Raw genomic sequence first — 17,418 nt, forward strand, 5'->3', positions numbered from 1 at the left:
TAACGGAGTGCAGTATCTCCATCGTACTCCATCGGGCGATCTGCCTCGGCGTGTGGGGTATCCCCCGATGTCCCGATCCAGGGCGGCCCACCACATCACCATCTCTCCTTCTCCTATTGACCATCCACCATGTTGACCGAGTATCCTTGACGATGATCTATTCATCCTGAGTGTGGGAGAGTGGACGAGATGGAACACGCTATCAAGGCCGGGCTGGATGATCGCCTGGCCATGTACCCCTCCGAGGACAATGGTGGTGCAGCTGAGGCTCCGTTCAGGAGGAGTTCTTCTCTCTCCCGCAGAGCCCCCAAAAAGCGAACCAAGACGGGCTGCTTGAGTATGTTGCTGCCGGGTACATGGATCCGTGCAATTGACTGACCGCAATAGCATGTCGCAAGCGTCGTATCAAATGTGGTGAGGAGAAGCCCATCTGCCACCACTGCGTCAAGTCCAAACGATTATGTGAGGGCTATGCCCAGCGCGTGGTGTTCAAGAACCCACTGGGTATCATCCGAAGTCATACTTTGGACCAGCAATTCCCGCAAGGCCATATGCCGATTCCCTCGTTTCATGACTATTCCAGCTCTTTGGGGGCCCAGCAAGCTGCTGCCGCCGCCTCTCAGCATCCCGCGTTAGCACCGAGGCCGGTTGACCCCGCGGCAACGGAGTACGCTTCTCTGTCTTCGCCGGACAGAGCTCCACCGGAAAGCTCTCGAATGAGTAGTTCATCGCATTTCTACTACTCAGCTGCTTCGATGCAGCCGCACATGCAACCATGGCCATCCCAGACATTTACTACAGCCTCAACCGACTGTTCACCACCGCTGCAGTCTGCCACTTCTGGCCAGACCACCCATTATAACCAAGAGGCGACCATGAAATATTCGGACCAGGGTGCCTCGTCCCAATACCCAGGCGAAGGGGATACTGACTATGCCGGCCAATTGCCACTGACAGCCACTGGTCAAAGCAGCAGTGAGGGTATATCTCCGGTTTGTGATCCCATTACTTCGACACTCGTCCGTTGGCTAATGACATTAGAATACTAATAAAATACCCCCGATTGTCTATCATCATCAATCGCCTCCAGGCTCATTACAGCAACATTTGTACTCCCATGACCCATTCCTGTCACAGCAGACTCAGATCATTTATGTTGAAGATGAGAGTGAAGACTATTATGATGTCGAATCGGACGAAGAAATGGTAGACCAGGCACAAGCAGAAGGCTTCAACCAGCTAAGTCTGATCATGTCCTCCGCCAACCAAGATGACCGGCAGCTTCGCTCTTTCACCACTCACTTGAATGAACCAAATATTCTCGCCACTTACCGTCCCACCTTGGGCTCGTCGCCCCTCAACAACCCAAAGACAGCCCGTATATTTGCTCATTTCATTCACTCCACGGGGCCTTCTCTGTCCATCTTTGAGCGGCATCCTACAGACTCCTCCATTGTGCTAGGTGCTCCGGTCCCCACTGCGCAGCAAGGTCTATGGACATACACACTTCCCCTCAAGGCATTGGAGCACCCGGCACTATTGCAGGCCATCCTCGCGATTAGCAGCTTGCACATCTCCTCCCTTCAAAACGCCCCGACTACTGTGTCACTGAAGCACTATCACTACGCATTAAAAAGAGTCGGCCATGCCGTGGGCCTCCCCTTGCGTCGCAAGCAGATTGGTACGCTAGCCGCGACGCTGTCTTTGGGTTATTACGAGGTGATATCGGCCGACCATCACAAGTGGAATAGCCATGTCGCTGGATCTGCTCATCTAATCCGCGAGATTGATTATGCTGGCATCACTCGAGATCTTCGGGCATACCGACGGCGAATATACAAGCAATACAACCCTATGGCCCATATAGTTTCCTGGCCGGGGGGGTATAGTTACAACAATCTGGGCTGTGAACCACCTGAGGATGATCCATTCGTTGAAAAAGAGAGCGTTATTGATCAAACGGTCCTCGAAACGATTACGGGGAGAGCGATGAATTACGATGAATTTGGACATGTCGACGAGGGCCAGGTGCGAGAGCCTCGGAAGCACTTCACGCGCAAGGAAATTGAGAACTTTCGTATCCAGTGCGATCTGTACTGGTGGTATTGCAAGCAGGATTTGATCAAGAGCTTGATCAGTGGGAACAAACTTTTGTATGTCGAATTGCGCCCACTTAGATTATCATGTTTGCTGATTATGATTTGATTCCAGCACACCATATTCCCAATGGGGCCAGTGTCCGCCGCGAGCAGGTCTCGGACGGTTGGATGCCATTTACGGCTCGGCTGATCATCTCTGGCTTTTGCTCGGACGATTGACGGAATTTGGGGCTTGCGACCGGAAGCGAAAGCTGAAGGCGCTCAAAGCGGCAGGGAAGGAGTGGACACCCACTCAGGGCATGTTCAAATTCATGGCTCGCTTTGGGGGTGGCAGTCCCGGTCAAAAACCAGGCCCACCGGGCTCAGGTCCTGGAGGAGCTCCCCCGCCTGGTTCGGCGCAAGGAACCCCAGCACATCAGCCTGGAGATAAGACATCATCGATGCAAAGGACGGCCCCAACATCTCGAGACAGTCCTCCGATGTACGGCATGATTCCTCCTACAGGCCCAGTGCACTTGCCATCCGGGTTCATCGAACAGCACCATGAATCCCAAGAATCTCCAGAGGAAGACAACGAGGACTTGACGTATAGTGAAGCCGAGCAAGAGTGGGAGACCATTATGGAAGCCTTTGAGACGTTTTCTCATTGCCTGGGTCGAGATTTCCAATCCTTGCCCGCCGATATCACACCTCCCATCTCGACCCCATTTGGACCAGCGCTGCAGTACCGCACGCACACGATCGCGGTCCTGTGGGGGTTCTACTATGCCGGACGGATTCTGCTACTACGACTACATCCGTCCATGCCCCCAGCAATGATGGTCGCCGCCGGAGTCGCAGCCCGCACGACAACCGAATATGCGCAAAACGTCGGCAAGATCATGGCAGGCATCTACTATCCACAGCGACATAACCTTGAGGCCGGTAGCCTCAGCCCCACGTTGGGCACGACTCTCACCGAGATGACTGTCCCGGTGTTCTTTGCGGCGGTGCAGTACACCGACGCCACACAGCGTGGCTGGACAATCACCAAGCTGCGCGAGATCTCCCGACTGACGGGCTGGAAATCCTCGGACTCTGTGGCCGCAGGCTGCGAGAATTCTTGGATCGTGGCGGCGAAGCACGGGCGCGGGCCGCCTTACAGTAGGACGCAAGACAGCGATCGCGAGGTAGGTAACTGACTAGTGCCGAATTTGCTGGTCGGTGCCTGAAGCTAACTAACATCCTTGTCCGTAGCGGCCTGGGCTCAACGCCGTGCAGCGCGATGACGATGCCAATCATGACCGGCGATTTGTGACCGTCAGTGAATCAAGCCGGCTTCATTGGGCATTTGGGATATTGAGTCTGGAAGATGATGTCGACGACATGGATTGATAGGTAACCAGGGTAGTATTTAGTGAGTTAGCCAGTCAACTAAGTTGTAGTAACTACTTGAGCCTCTGCCCTAAGTGCCTAGTGTCACTTAGCGCCGTCACTGCCACACCCCACTTGCGATGCCATCATCCTTTCCTTTCCTGCTTTTGCTTTCGCCTCTATTCCTTCACCTCAGCCACTCTGACTCTACTACTCCCTGTCCTATCGTTTGCTTTCCGTCTACACTGCCTCGTCAGCCATCACCACCATCGTCACCCGTGGTTCTCATCCCCCACTACCACGCTGCGGCCCGGAGTCAGCCGCCCGCGTCATCCACGGTTCTGGTCATCCAGACTCGGCAGCGTGTTTCTGTTTGGCAACAATAAGAACCACCCACCATGTCACGCTACAATGACGACTACCGCTCATCAACCGGCACCCTCGACTCCCGCGACCGCTACGACCGCTACTCGCGAGGACCACCGGTGGCCGAACGACCCCGCTATGTAGATGACGAGCGGTTCGAGTTCCGACTCCGCGAAGAAGACAGCTACGGTCCTCCGGCGCGCGCTCCAAACCGATACTACGACGACGACCACCTGGATCACCCTCCTGACCGTCGGCGGCAGCCGCGCCGTGACGACAGTCCAGACTTTCGGCCCCGCCTAGTGAGACGGCAATCGTCCCTCGATACCTTTGACCGTCTGCCGCCGCGCAGGCTGGAGGTACCCGAGCGGCGCAGTGGTCCCCGTCTTCCCTCTTCGGCGAGGAGCAGGGCTGGTGGCCCCGTGTCTGCGGCGCCGCCACCTAGGCGCCGGTCCCCGCCTACTAGATTTCATGAGCGCGAGGTCTATGAGGATATTCGCATCGCCGAGCCCGAGTATTACGGTGACGAGGAGTATCGCGATATCAGGGATAGAGACCGCATGGCTGATCGTCGGCGCTCGAGTAGCGCGGCCAGACATCGTGAGGAGAAGCCCTATCCTCGCAAGGGAAAAACTCGTCTGCCGAAGAAACTAGCGCATACGCATGCTATTTCCGAGCTTGGGTATCCCTACAAGGAGGAGGTGGGTGTTTGCTAACCGTTGTTTTAAAGATCCAGTGCTAATGTCGAGTCCAGGATAATATGATTATCATCCAAGTGGCGCTGTCGAAAGACCAGATCGACCAGGTTATCAGTATGAGCAAGGAGTTTAAGCGCCGATCAGAGAGTATGTCGCCGCATGGATGTCCCACTCTAAGAAACAGAGAACTGATGTTATGTGTTAGCGTACTACGTCGCCAGATCACCCTCTCCCATCCGAGTCCCCCGAGAACGAGTCACGGCAGAGACTCTCATGGTCGACTCCCACTCTCCCCGATCCAGCTACGAAGAGATCGTCATGGAGGCATCTCCATCGCGGTACCGAGATGTCGAATTCGAAGAAGTCATCGAGCGGCCGCGCTTCGAAACCATCTCCCGTCCCCGCTCTGTGTCTGTCCATAGTCGCAGACGAGTATCGTCACCCGTACGATACATGGAGCCCCGGTTTTTTGAAGAGCGCATCGAGTCTGACCACGCCGGCTCAATGGTCTTAGTCCGGCCGAGAAGCAGCGAAAATGATGTCCGCGACCTGGAACGGGACATCCGCACGCTGCAACTCGAGCGACAGGGTGGTATTGAAATCACCCGGGAACGCGACATGGATCTGATCGATAGTAATGGCAATGAGGAAGAGATTACGGAGCTCTCGAGGTCCGAACGCAGACGTATGTGTCCTAGTATCCTGCGTGAGATTCTATACTGACTGCAGGCACAGAACCAAATTCCCGGATTGTACGGGCGATGTTTGCCACTTTGACGTGATACGTGGGATGGATGATGATGTTCTTCTTTTCAGCAGTGTTTTAATGAATCGATATTTCTTTCCATTTTCCAAGTATGTAACTGTTACTGATGTTGTAGCTGTACACTCTGCGTGCCAGTAAGTCAATCGGGATGTACATTCGTTGCCGTGCACACGACCTAGGGGGCTGCACACGACCTAAGATCGTGAAAAGCCCGAGGAATCAAATCAAATCATACTGATGTTGCTAACATCCCCACTTTTTTTCCCCTGCCCTGATCACATAACATGTCTAGAAATAACGCGAAATCGCCAAGTCGGGGAGTTTCCCAGCGTGAAGCGCTGTAATCTCGTCGTGAGGGCTAGACTGATGACAAGGGCCTAAGAGTGGAGAAACCGGGCATAAAACAGGGACGAAATCTAGCTAGATTCGAAGTTTGGGGCCAAAAATATCCGTATTTATACACATGCCAAGTGCTAGTAAAGTTGGCAATCCTTGGTTCCAAGCTAATTGGCGCCCTGTGTTAGCTTTGATTTATAGATAAACAATTCAATTGGGTGTCTTGCGGATGTAAATGACAATATCCGAAAAATGTTCCGGGTCCGGATCCAACTCATATTGATCATAGTGTTCAATCAGTGCTCTCACGCGAGGAGAATCTGGGTTTGCGCTAGAGACTAATTAGACAAAAGAAGGCTAATAAGCAAAAGGCAATACTCACTCCGTAACTCCTTCATATCTCCTTTCCATCTCTGTTACACGGTCCCAAATCAGGATAGCTGGTTGAGCAAGATCCGCAACAATCTCCTTTAGGGGTATATCTGGAGCACATGCAAAAACAACTGATGAATCATCAACCTCGAGCCACGCCTGGGGGTCTTCAAGAACCTCAATATTGTGCTGGTCAAGGATAGCCTTATCGATGTCTGTATAGACAGGGTCCTGAGCACAACAACCAATGTTACTTTGGTTACCACCCATTAGCCAATTACGCACAGTAAGCAGTAGTGCATGCTGAAACGCAGAGTGACTAGCTATAGAGAACTGGTCTTCCAATGAGAGTGGGCCGCAAGCAAATGCAATGACTTTGTTAATTGTATATTTAGTCGCCGAAGTCAAGGCAGCCTTGAGCTGTTTGAACATAGCACTTTCTTCCCAGGACCGTATACTGACTTCGAAGAAGTTATTCACGTCTTGATAGCTTCGGATAGGAAAGTCATGGACCAACTTTTTAGTGCTTTTATTTCGCCGGGTTGTCCAATGCTCAATTTGTAGACTGCAACATGCCTCATGAAGACCAATATACCCGTCCTGGAGCGATTCTTTAAGGTGCATCAGAGATTGATATGAGATATATGGCGATTGACTATACGAGTCTATGTTAGTCTAGGCCTGCCAATGGGTCAAGTACACACAATATACTGACAATTCATATTCCAATTCCTCCTGAAAGCCCTCGTGAATTTCACCAGTTAACACATCGAACTGGACTGTCACCCCGTCAATCCCTTTAACAGAGATGTGTCCATGGATAGGTCGGCACTGGAGCTGTTTCGAGACAAATTCGATTGACTCTCGAGTGAAAAAGGGGATTCCAGATTCATACCACCCGTTGAGTCGGCATATTGCTTCAGCCACACTAGTTGGTGGGGTATCACACGACTCCTGGTGGGCCCGGCGGGACGGGCCACGCTCTGCAGTTGTGAGGAAACACATTGCCACAGAAATAGGATGCTGTGTTGGTCCAAACCTTAGGCGATTGGATGAAAGCAAGAAGGCTTGGGCGTCAAATGATGTTTTGGTCGGAATCCACTGAAACACGCGGCGCGTGGCTGACCGCCACGAACCCCCAAACAGTTTCGATCAATGTGTCGGGCTGGCTAGGCAAAAAAAGGGGACCTAGAATTCGCTGCAGAGGAAGCCTTTTTCGGCGTCGATCTCATAGGTCCTCCGATGCTCGTGGTCATCAAGATAAAGTGATGCCTGAAACACGTGGTCACGCAAGGCGGTGCGGCACGAGCACAAGTGCCTCGCCGACCTTCTCCTGTCAACCACTCACCATTTACCCTATCAACACCACATCTGCCTCCACTATCAGCCATCATGGATCGAGTGCAGGCATTCGGTAAAACGTTTAGGTTCGTCGTGCTGCTTGTTTATCGTATTGCTGTTCATTATGATAAATCCCCCCCCACCAAAGTGTCTTGCCTACTGACATCGTCTTGTTTGTATCTCGCTGGGAAATAGCGCGAATTTCTCGCCTTTTGCCCAACGCACTCAGCAGCTGATCAAGGAACAGCTGGGCCAGGTCGATGAGAAGACCCAGCTCCCGGATGAATACATCGAGCTCGAGAAGCGCGTCGATGCGCTGAAGCTCGTGCACCAGAAACTGTTGCAGGTGACGTGAGTTGTTTTCTTTCGCAAATCACCGCCACACTCGACACAGGCTAACGGGTAATACAAACAGCTCCCAGTACTCCAATGAGGCGTACGACTATCCGCCCAACATCCGCGAATCCTTCAACGACCTCGGCCGCACGATCAACGACAAGGTCACACTCCTCTCGCAGGCCAACTCGCCCGCCGAAGCCCAAGCCGCCCTGACGGCGCCCCCCTCCGCAAAGCCGCAGCCCAAGACCTTCAACCATGCGATCGCCCGCGCCTCGCTCGCGGGCTCGCAGACTCTGGCGCAGAGCTCCGAGTCCGAGGACCCGCTGGCCAGCGCGCTAGAGAAGTACGCCCTGGCCGAGGAGAAGGTCGGCGAGGCCCGTCTAGCTCAAGATGCGCAGATCCAGTCCCGGTTCCTGGCCGGATGGAACACCACCCTGAATACGAACTTGATGTTTGCTGCGAAGGCGCGTAAGAATGTTGAGAATGCGCGTCTCATGCTTGACTCTATCAAAGCGAGCAAGAAGGCTGCTGCGCATGGTGATCTCGATAGCCTGAGTGAAGATGCCCGCGCGGAGATTGAGCAGGCTGAGGATGAATTTGTTGGCCAGACGGAGGAGGCTGTCAGCGTGATGAAGAATGTGTGTCTTTCTCTCCATCCCTTACCTCTCCCCGTACTAATTGTTTAGGTCCTTGATACCCCCGAGCCCCTGCGCAACCTGGCCGACCTGATCGCCGCCCAGCTGGAGTTCCACAAGAAGGCCTACGAGATCCTCAGCGAGCTTGCTCCCGTCGTCGACGGTCTGCAAGTGGAGCAGGAGGTGAGTTGGGCCCAATCTGTTCCTGTGCACCCCTAACTCTGTGTTAGGCCAGCTACCGCAAGAGCCGTGAAGGCGCATAAGCGGTGCTTCTCTTCTGATTTTTGGTTGTTTTTGTTTCCTCTCTCTCTCACTCAGCCTTGGGTCCTGCATGCCCTGTGTATTTACCCCTGTTGCTTCTACTGTGTCATTCTACGGAATCACAAAATTTGTCATTTGAATTAAGTCGCTTCGTAAATACATCGCGCCGATACGTAGCTAGTAATAGTCATTCAACAATAGTATTTACCTAGAGGTGTACTTGGTCTCGATTCTGAGCCACCGCCCTGTTGTGCCTGAGGCACCCATAACCTGCAGCTCCAGAGCTCCGACGTTGAACTTCGCTCTCGTCCTGACTGTGTCCCCGCCACCACCTCCCCCCGGCATTCCTTTAAACGACTCTGCAGCTGTTCAAGTACAGTGCCAACTCACCCTACGATCCGTCTACCCGTTCTCCGTTACGATTCGCCATCCCTCGGGATTTCTTGCTTAGGTGGCCGTTGACCGTTGGTATTCACGCTATCCGGTGGATACGAACCACTTGGGATCATTGCAGACAGGATAGATTATTCGGCAAGGACTTTGACGACACCGCTTTTCCGATACGATTCGTCCCCGAAGTCTTTCGTGTTGTGCGCTCCCGCCTTCTTCCTTCCTTGACTCCGTGGCCATCATCGCATCCCGCATCCCGCCAACCAGACAATAAGTGCTCGGTCAAGCCACTGCAGTGCATTGGTTTTATTAGGGGTTAGAAATTGCATCTTAGTGCTACATCTGGGAAATCAAGCGGAAACTCTACGACGACAGCATCACGGGCACCCGAATCGCGCTCGCACCTATTAATTCGCATCGTCGACATACACCATCACAACGCAGACAAAATGGCAAGCGGGTATGTCTGGTCTCTTTTTTTCCTTTGGGGGCAGATGCCTTGGCCGGGACAACACATCCTATGTACCTCGGGGACTGTACAGTGATGTGTTCCTTTGGTTCAGGCCATACCTCTATTTACCCGGGGGAATAACCCCTTATTGTTTTGGTTCCAATGTCATTTTCCGGGGATAAGTGCTAACATATCATTACTGTAGCTGGAGTCTTCTCATCGGTCTCGTTATCATCGTGGGTGCATCGCTTGCGGCATGGTTCCTTAGCCCGAAGGGCGATAACCGAACGTGAGTTTCTCCTACACTTTTTCCTGCCTTACCACCAAACAAACGGAATGTAAGAGAATGCATGTACTGATACTTCTTCTTCTCAGACTCTGGCGCAGCACGCTGATCCTCTCCTTCGTATCGTGCTATTTGATGTGGGGTATGTTTCTTTCTTTCTACTACTATATAAACATGAATCCAGCTAACCCACCGGTCCCAGCAATTGTCTTCCTCGCGCAGTGGCACCCTCTCATCGCGCCCAAGAGATCCGACATCCGACCCGAGCGTGTACCGGAGTAAACACGCCCTATTCCTTTGTCGCATTTGGTGTGTGTTGATAATGATCATGGTCATATCGCGTGAGAGATGTAGACCCCTTCAGGTTCTGTTTTTGTTCCTCGTGGGCTAAATCGCCCCGGCTAGGTGCCGTCTTCCTGGCGAGGTGTGTGGATGGATGCGCTTGAGGCGCGGGTGTTCTGCTCTGTACAGTTTTTATCACATCGTCCTGTAGCTTCGTTGCTAGATATATCTATCCGTTTTCAATCCTCTTATGGTCAAGATATACCCTCTCTCTTTAATGCAGCCCCCTACTAAGTCCAACAAATCCAAGGAGTAGAGGATGTCAAAGTTTGGAGGAAACGGTAAGCACATGAAGATGCCACAAGCTAATGTTACACGATCACATCAAGATTAGGCAACATCTAGCCCACTCCTACAGCACCCAGAATCACTTTCTGCACCGCCCACCTTGCCACCTGCCCTGTCACAGCAACAGCCACAGCACGCAGATATCCGCATCCAAGAAGAATGTACAATGCCTCGATATTACTCAAAAGCACAAGATGGGTATCAACCACGCCCAGCGAAAGCAACGAAGCAAGCAGATCAAACAGCGCAGTAAGATACGTAGTCGGCGTCGAAGCGCACAGCGACGACGCAGCACTCGCAAGCCAGGATTCACCTTGGTCCGAGAGCGCAGCTCCAGCTGAAGACGGGTGGTCAGTGAGTACCGTGGCAGTTCTTCTGAATGCGTTGTGCATGGGCGCTGAATGTGTAGGTGGACGCCCCGCTCCTCCGGCAGCCTGCTCGTTGGAGTTACCGTTGCCGTCGGTGCCCCAGATTACCAGGAGGATGGGGAACAGCTTGGCGCAGCTGCTGACTAGAAGCGCGGTGCTGATTGCCGCGGGACTGGCCGCTGTTGGTGGCGGCAGGGGTTGAACGTTTTGTGGGGGTGCTGTCGACGCGCGTCGGACTGGCGGAGGGGGCCGTGTTGCAAGAGATGGGCCCTGCGGATTTGGGGATGGGTCTATCGGAGAGGTAACGTCGTTGGAGGAGCCTGGGTTGGGGTTTGATTTCGTTGGGCTTGTTGCGAGGTTTCCGGGGAGCTGCGACTGAGTAGTGAAGGAGTGTGACGATGGTGATGCGCGGATAGTTGTGGGCGTAGGAGGTCCGGATGGCAAGGGGGTGGTATCGCCGGCGGTACCATTGCCGCTGATGTCCACGCCGCCGTAGCGGTGGGATTTGGGAACCAGTATTGAGGCTAGCAGGCGGACTGTAAGGTGGTGCGCAAGGGTGGCCGCCGCATTGAGACTCAGGAAGAAGAGATATTGAATGATGATGGGGGCGCGGGAGACAAAGGTAGTGGCCAGCGAGGGAGACTTTTCGAGGCGTGCCCAGGTCAAATAGACGTCGAAGAGGAGAAGGAGGATGCCGAGACGGATAATTGATCGCTAAAGAGAACTCGTTATTAGCTCTGTGGTCATGTCATGTTGGACACGGCGTGGCTCACATCAAACTTGTCGTCGTCTCGCCCGAGCCGGTTGAAGAGGAGATGGCGGTACACCTAGCTCTAGTGGTCAACTGAGTACTTGCTTCATGTTTCCTATGCGACGGCACACCTGTGGCTTGATGAGCACCAGGTCGATAAAGAGCACGACAAAGTCATATTCGACGTATTTGTCGGCGAAGCGGTGGCAGCGGGGACATTGGGTGAGTCGCACGCCCTTGCCCAGCGAGCGGTCATCCGCGCGGCTGTAGGTGCTATACAGATGTGAGACTGGGTAGGAGCATTCGATGCAGATGGGCATCGTGTCTGTCGCGCAGACGTGCGACGAGCGAAAGCTTGCTCGATAAGCTTGTTGACGCGATAGGGAGGAGACCCAATCGGGGATCAAGTTAGGTTAGGGCTTGTCACGTCTCGTGACTCTGCTCGAAAAGGAAGGAAAGGAACCGCTCAGTGTAAAGCGTACTCGCGACGTTCTGTACTTGCTGGATTCATGCATCACTGCCGCATCCTGCCCCACTACAATATGTAACGGATCGGGTATTTCCAGACATATAAATAACAAAATCATATTAATCCCCAGATAATCAGCTTTTCCGTCCGCTGTATGATGTAATCTCAATCCTCTGTGAGACACCTTTGATCACTTCACTAGATTTATGGGGTAGTGGCGCCTAATAATCTAACTTGAACCATGGAAGGCTCTTAAGTTGTAGTTATAGAAAAAAATTCAACCGTTTCACTTTCGACTGTTAATATACTCATAGCTTTACGGAAGAAAATAGAGCTAAGACGGGACCAAAGAGTCGCTACAACACACCTGAGCGTGAACAATCGTAATTTCCTCATCGTAAATTCAGCATACTTGGACTTCTTCAACTAGGTAGTGTAGTCACAATAGTTTTCTATCAATAGTTATGGCATATTCCGTCAGGTCTGTCTCTAAAATGACCTCTTTGCCTTTACCATTCTTATGCCAACAAGACAGTCCACCTCTAACTTGTTGAATGACAGGGTTCGGAACTCCGAAAGCATGCGATTTCTTCTTTTTATTAGTGACAATGGAGAATTGAACATACGCTTCATTTGCGAAATTGATATCCCTGTCAATAAAGTTATTCTGTAGCCATTATTTTATTCTTGCTTCAACAAGCTGAGTAGCAACGTATCGTCCTTCCACTTCTCGACAGACCTACTTTTCCATTGTTCCCATCCTTCGTAGTTAAAATCAAAAGCTTGCTGAAGTCCCGCAAACATATCTCGAAGTTCCTGCATACTCAGGAAGGAGCTTTCAGGCCCAAGACCAAAGAAAAATCTCTGCACCTTCCTACCATTGATGACACACTTGGCTAGATCTTCATGGCCCCTTTCTTGGAGAATGGCAGCTAGTCGCAGTTCATCGGCAGCCAATTCATTCAACCCACTATAGAAACTGGCCAAAGGCCACATCATGCATGGAGAAGAAAAGGCTTCCGCTTTGGATACTGTTTGAGTCCATTCCCAGTCTATGACCCCCACAATGTCAAAAGAATCATTGATCAAGATGTGATCACCTTTATCATCTGGATGCTTGAGAAAGAATTTTTCGTCTGATGGTGCATCCTCCCAGAGTGTGCTCACATTGTCCAAGTGAAATTTATGGATGAGGTAGTTGTCCAGCGGACAACTACAATCAATCTCGCCACTGGCAATCATTGGAAGATAGGACTTGAGCATAGCTTGTGACCCCTCCAATGAAGAAAAGAATGGGCCAGGCGGGCCCTTACCCATCTGGAATAGTGATTGGTGTGCAAGTCCTCTCACATCTATACTGTCTGCCATGGAGACAAGTGAGCCCAGTTTTTGGAAGGGATGCTTTTCAATCTCAAGGAATATGTCCACCAATTGCTGCATCACTTTCTCCTTCTGTTGGATAGTTGCCTGTTGCCAATCCAGGGGCTTTCCATCTAGCTTTTCCATCATAATATAACCAAATCTAAGTGTGTTCTTTAAATCAGATTCACAGGCCCAGTCAAAGACTTTTGGTGTTGGAATGCAGGTATGCTGTTGGAGGTAAAGCATGGTAGCAGCTTCACTTTGAAGGATCCAGTCACGGACCTCTAGTGGTGGAGAGGAGGTCTTCACAAGGCGAAAACGTGCAAGCCATTTGACATTGTCTTGAAATGTGACCTCAGCATGGCAGTTCTGGCCCCCCATCATGGCTGACAGGCTCTCACGAGACAATTCAACAGTACAAGGAATATCTCCTCTAAGCAATGATGCACGGGAGCATAAGCTAGCAACATCGATTTGTCGGCATAAATCATCCAAGTGATGCGCCTCTGTAGCTGCATATTGAGCACAGTATGACTCCCAGTTTTCCTAAATTTGATAGGCGTGAGTAGTGCTACCATGAATAATTCTTGAATAAGCATATCACTAACCTCTGGCTCTGGGCATTCGTGCCATGGCTTTTGACGGTGCATGCGGCAGAGATGTCTATCACATAACAAGCAGTCTCCTGCTCTCTGTGCAGCTGGCTTTTCACACCTCTCCCATTCACAAGTCCAGAGAGGCATCATGAAAGGTAAACTTGATGGAATTTTGTAGTTGATATTGTTGAAATGGGAAATGACAGAGGACTAGTGACTGCACTATGTGAGGCTGAGATAATTGAAGGACAGAATGCTTGCTAGCGAGTTTACTTTCCGGAAGAACCCCGCTTATCCCACAAACTGGGTAAGCTTACTGAACATCATGTTTGCTATAATATCAGCATATAGTTTGAACCAGCTAATGTTCATAGTTATATATGAAAAAAGCGGCTAATAATCCAACATAGGCATTTATCACCCCTGATTTAACTCTCTCGCCAGCTGGTTGCAACCTTTTCTTAATCTCATTTACACTGCACGCGCTATTCCACTAGGCGTTGCAGATGAGTGGTAGATTCAGGGTCCCAGGGGATCAAAATCACTTGCGATTTCGAGCTCATATTTTATCGGTGGTACAAAGAAGGCTTCTATGTTTCGATAGAAAAGGGTGAAAAAGAGAAATCAATCCGTATAAAATCTTGCGAGTAAGCAGAAGAAGATACGAGGCGGGGGATAGTTGTATTGAGTCAATCACTCGCCAATCAAAGATCGAGCCTCAATCACTCCACAAAAACAGTTACAGTCCCTTTTTTACCCGTTTTGAGCTAGCGCAGCGGCAGTAGGAGCCAGAATTAAGAGAAGAGTGTAGAACTAGAAGCCTTATTCCACAGGATTATTGCCATTTCTATCTCTCTGTATCTCATGGTACTACAAATAAACATCATATTGCATTTCTATCACTACCCAGTATGCTTACTAGTTGTGGATCTCGGGCAGCACAAACAGATTCCAGTACTCGTCAAAATCCAGCGTCTGTGTTGCTCCAACACTGCCACTCTTAGTCTCTCTCAAGGAGAATCCGTCACCCAGGTAGGCAAATCGGTTCGAGCGAGCATCCGGGAGGCGCTCGATATGACAATCCTCCCAGCGCGGGTTCTTGAGGGCCTCCATGAAGTGGAACGAGGTGCCACCGTAGATCGCTACAACAGGCCCGTCAACAGTGCCGCGCTTGTACCAGCTTCGACAACCCCGCGTCCACACGGTTCGCTCCAGGAACTGCTGCATGTGCTGATTGTACTCGTCATTGGCATCCTGCCTTACCACGAAACTACTGACCATCTCTGTCTGCAGTTTCTCGAGCCATTTATAGACGTACACTGCCGTTGCCTGGATCCCCAGCACCAAGGACCCGTTGCTGATGGGGCTATTAGGCCCGATGAAGCAGAAGTAATTGGGCATGTCCGGCACCAAGATCCCGAAATATGCCTCGGGTTTCTCGGTCTCCCATTTCTTGGCCAGGTCGACACCATTGCGTCCAATCATGGGCAATGAGGGTCGGAATGATGTGTCGAACCCGGTGGCGCACACAATCACGTCGTACTCTTTCTCCTCGCCTGATCGTGTCATAATCCCCTTCTCGGTGATCCGCGCGACATCGTCCCACCGCAGATCGATATTGTCCTGCGTTAGGGTTTCCAAAAATCCAGGTCCGGGTGTCTGTCGTCGGCATCCAACAGGGAAGCTGGGCAGCAAGTACTCTGCCAATTTTCGGCCCTTGGGGGTATCACCCAGCCGCTCGAGCATACTCTTGCGGAAGATCTCTTGAGCACGTTTCTGGAGATCGCTGTCGGCAATGGCACGCTTGAAGTTTTCAATTCGGCGGTCCATTATAGCTGCCCGGTAATCGCGTAGTACCTGGGGATCTTTGAACATGTCCAAGCTGCCCTCGGTGAAGTTGTACTCCGAGTCCATGTCCGGGTCGTTGGCCGTCGGCTCGTTGATACCCGGCGCTGGTGAGATCCAGGTCTGTGTACGAACGTAGACGTCCATTGAGTCGACAACCTTGGCTAGCTGCGGCACGATCTGAATTCCAGAAGAGCCGATGCCGATGCTCGCAACTTTCTTTCCTGTGAAATCGTACTCATCATCCCACCGGGCTGAGTGAACAAGCTTTCCTTTGAAGGTATCAATGCCTTCAATATTCGGCCACTTCCACTTGCTATATGTGAACGTATATTAGCATGAATTCAAAGCGAAAAGGGAGCCCAAGACTGACTTTAGAACACCGCCAGCGTTGATAAATACATCCACTTCATCCCCGAGAATAGACCCATCGGCCCTTTTCACCTGAATCTCCCATTTGACCGTATCCTCATTCCAAGTAGCCGACTTGATGGTATGCTGGTACTTGATATAATTGTTGCAGTCATACTTATCCGCCACACTGTGCATGTACTCATGGATCTGCTGCGAAGTGGCATAATAGTTCGGCCAGTCAGGGTTCGGCGCAAAGCTGTACGCGTAGTTGTGTGCAGGGATGTCACACTTGCACCCTGGATATCTTTTGATTCTGGTTAGTACATGAAAACACCATAGATTCGAGGCTGATTTACCTGTTTTCAAGCCACGTGCCCCCCAGATCCTCATTCCGCTCATAAATGACGAGCTCGGCATTTTTATCCTTCATCTTCTCGCTGAATACAATTGCCATCATGAGTCCCGAGTATCCAGCGCCCATACAAGCAACTCGGATCGGACGCCGGGTGCCGATAGGCTGTTCAACGATTTTGTAGAAAGGATCAAGGTTGGAGCGGGCAGACGCAGAGCCATTTTGATGACTATTGACCCCAGTTTTCGCTGGAACCTCATCAACAGGATCTGGGTGTATCACGGACGGTGCCATCGTGGTGGGATAAATAATCGGCTGTAATGCGATTATAACTTGAGAACACAGCTTCCAGGAAGGAATATCACAAGTTGCCAGATGCACGCATTTAAAACGAATCTTTCTTTTGCTATTCTCCCTTCCCCGACCTCGGTCACAAAATCAATGTCCGTGGAGGGACTACTGCTCCATTGTCTGGAAATGCGAGCTAATGTGGAGAACACCGACCGGACATCTTGTTCCGGCGCCTTCCCAAGTTAGGGCCACCAGGACCCGCTCTAAACAGATGCCTGCGGGTGGAGATCCCAGTCGGCTCCCCGCAAAAATCCATTTCTAATCAGTGAGTTGAGTCCATTGACAATGAAACCACCATGACAACGAAGAGCAAAGCCATTCAAAAGGGCAATCGAGAATTGCGCGTGTCTCGTCCGCCTCGATCCACTGGAACGTGTAAAACGTGCACTCCCTGTCGCCAGAAAAAGGTCAAATGCGACGGGACCAAGCCGCATTGTCTCGAGTGCAGCACCGGTGGTCTTGACTGTGTCTATCCTCATGATGCCAGACGTGAACCAAGGCCATCAAAGGCTCGCGTACAGAGCCTTGAGGCCACGGTGATGGCTATGCTTGAGCACATGAAGACATCCGGAATTGTCCCGCCTAACATGCAGGCCGGAGACTGGATGCCGCGTGAAAACAGGAGTGTCGATAGCGATCATCCAAGC

The 17,418-nt window shown here is 51.5% G+C and overlaps 7 protein-coding genes across 7 annotated transcripts; 4 read left to right on the forward strand and 3 right to left on the reverse strand.

Annotated features, from left to right (window-relative positions):
- Window positions 1-189: 189 nt before the first annotated feature.
- Window positions 190-3,473, forward strand: PFLUO_LOCUS3952 (uncharacterized protein; the record flags this gene model as incomplete). Its single annotated transcript, XM_073781253.1, has 5 exons — window positions 190-337; window positions 388-992; window positions 1,042-2,153; window positions 2,212-3,268; window positions 3,336-3,473. 5 exons carry the CDS (start codon window positions 190-192, stop codon window positions 3,471-3,473), a joined length of 3,060 nt encoding a protein of 1,019 aa, XP_073638027.1.
- A 377-nt stretch (window positions 3,474-3,850) lies between these two features.
- On the forward strand, window positions 3,851-5,298 carry PFLUO_LOCUS3953 (uncharacterized protein; the record flags this gene model as incomplete). Its single annotated transcript, XM_073781254.1, has 4 exons — window positions 3,851-4,519; window positions 4,573-4,663; window positions 4,722-5,201; window positions 5,252-5,298. 4 exons carry the CDS (start codon window positions 3,851-3,853, stop codon window positions 5,296-5,298), a joined length of 1,287 nt encoding a protein of 428 aa, XP_073638028.1.
- Window positions 5,299-7,382: 2,084 nt separating this feature from the next.
- PFLUO_LOCUS3954 (BAR domain-containing protein) lies at window positions 7,383-8,568 on the forward strand (the record flags this gene model as incomplete). The annotated part of the gene is made up of 5 exons (XM_073781256.1): window positions 7,383-7,417; window positions 7,527-7,682; window positions 7,747-8,308; window positions 8,357-8,488; window positions 8,536-8,568. 5 exons carry the CDS (start codon window positions 7,383-7,385, stop codon window positions 8,566-8,568), a joined length of 918 nt encoding a protein of 305 aa, XP_073638029.1.
- An 837-nt stretch (window positions 8,569-9,405) lies between these two features.
- On the forward strand, window positions 9,406-9,975 carry PFLUO_LOCUS3955 (H(+)-transporting V0 sector ATPase subunit e; the record flags this gene model as incomplete). The annotated part of the gene is made up of 4 exons (XM_073781257.1): window positions 9,406-9,416; window positions 9,613-9,696; window positions 9,783-9,835; window positions 9,896-9,975. 4 exons carry the CDS (start codon window positions 9,406-9,408, stop codon window positions 9,973-9,975), a joined length of 228 nt encoding a protein of 75 aa, XP_073638030.1.
- Window positions 9,976-10,376: 401 nt separating this feature from the next.
- On the reverse strand, window positions 10,377-11,762 carry PFLUO_LOCUS3956 (uncharacterized protein; the record flags this gene model as incomplete). The annotated part of the gene is made up of 3 exons (XM_073781258.1): window positions 10,377-11,405; window positions 11,465-11,518; window positions 11,574-11,762. The coding sequence occupies 3 exons, from the start codon at window positions 11,760-11,762 to the stop codon at window positions 10,377-10,379; spliced, it is 1,272 nt and encodes a 423-aa protein (XP_073638031.1).
- Window positions 11,763-12,592: 830 nt separating this feature from the next.
- PFLUO_LOCUS3957 (uncharacterized protein) lies at window positions 12,593-13,654 on the reverse strand (the record flags this gene model as incomplete). The annotated part of the gene is made up of 1 exon (XM_073781259.1): window positions 12,593-13,654. One exon carries the CDS (start codon window positions 13,652-13,654, stop codon window positions 12,593-12,595), a length of 1,062 nt encoding a protein of 353 aa, XP_073638032.1.
- Window positions 13,655-14,787: 1,133 nt separating this feature from the next.
- PFLUO_LOCUS3958 (uncharacterized protein) lies at window positions 14,788-16,714 on the reverse strand (the record flags this gene model as incomplete). Its single annotated transcript, XM_073781260.1, has 3 exons — window positions 14,788-16,030; window positions 16,088-16,372; window positions 16,425-16,714. The coding sequence occupies 3 exons, from the start codon at window positions 16,712-16,714 to the stop codon at window positions 14,788-14,790; spliced, it is 1,818 nt and encodes a 605-aa protein (XP_073638033.1).
- Window positions 16,715-17,418: the final 704 nt, after the last annotated feature.

The sequence above is a fragment of the Penicillium psychrofluorescens genome, assembly GCF_964197705.1.
Source record: "Penicillium psychrofluorescens genome assembly, chromosome: 2".
Classification (NCBI taxonomy): Eukaryota; Fungi; Ascomycota; class Eurotiomycetes; order Eurotiales; family Aspergillaceae; genus Penicillium; species Penicillium psychrofluorescens.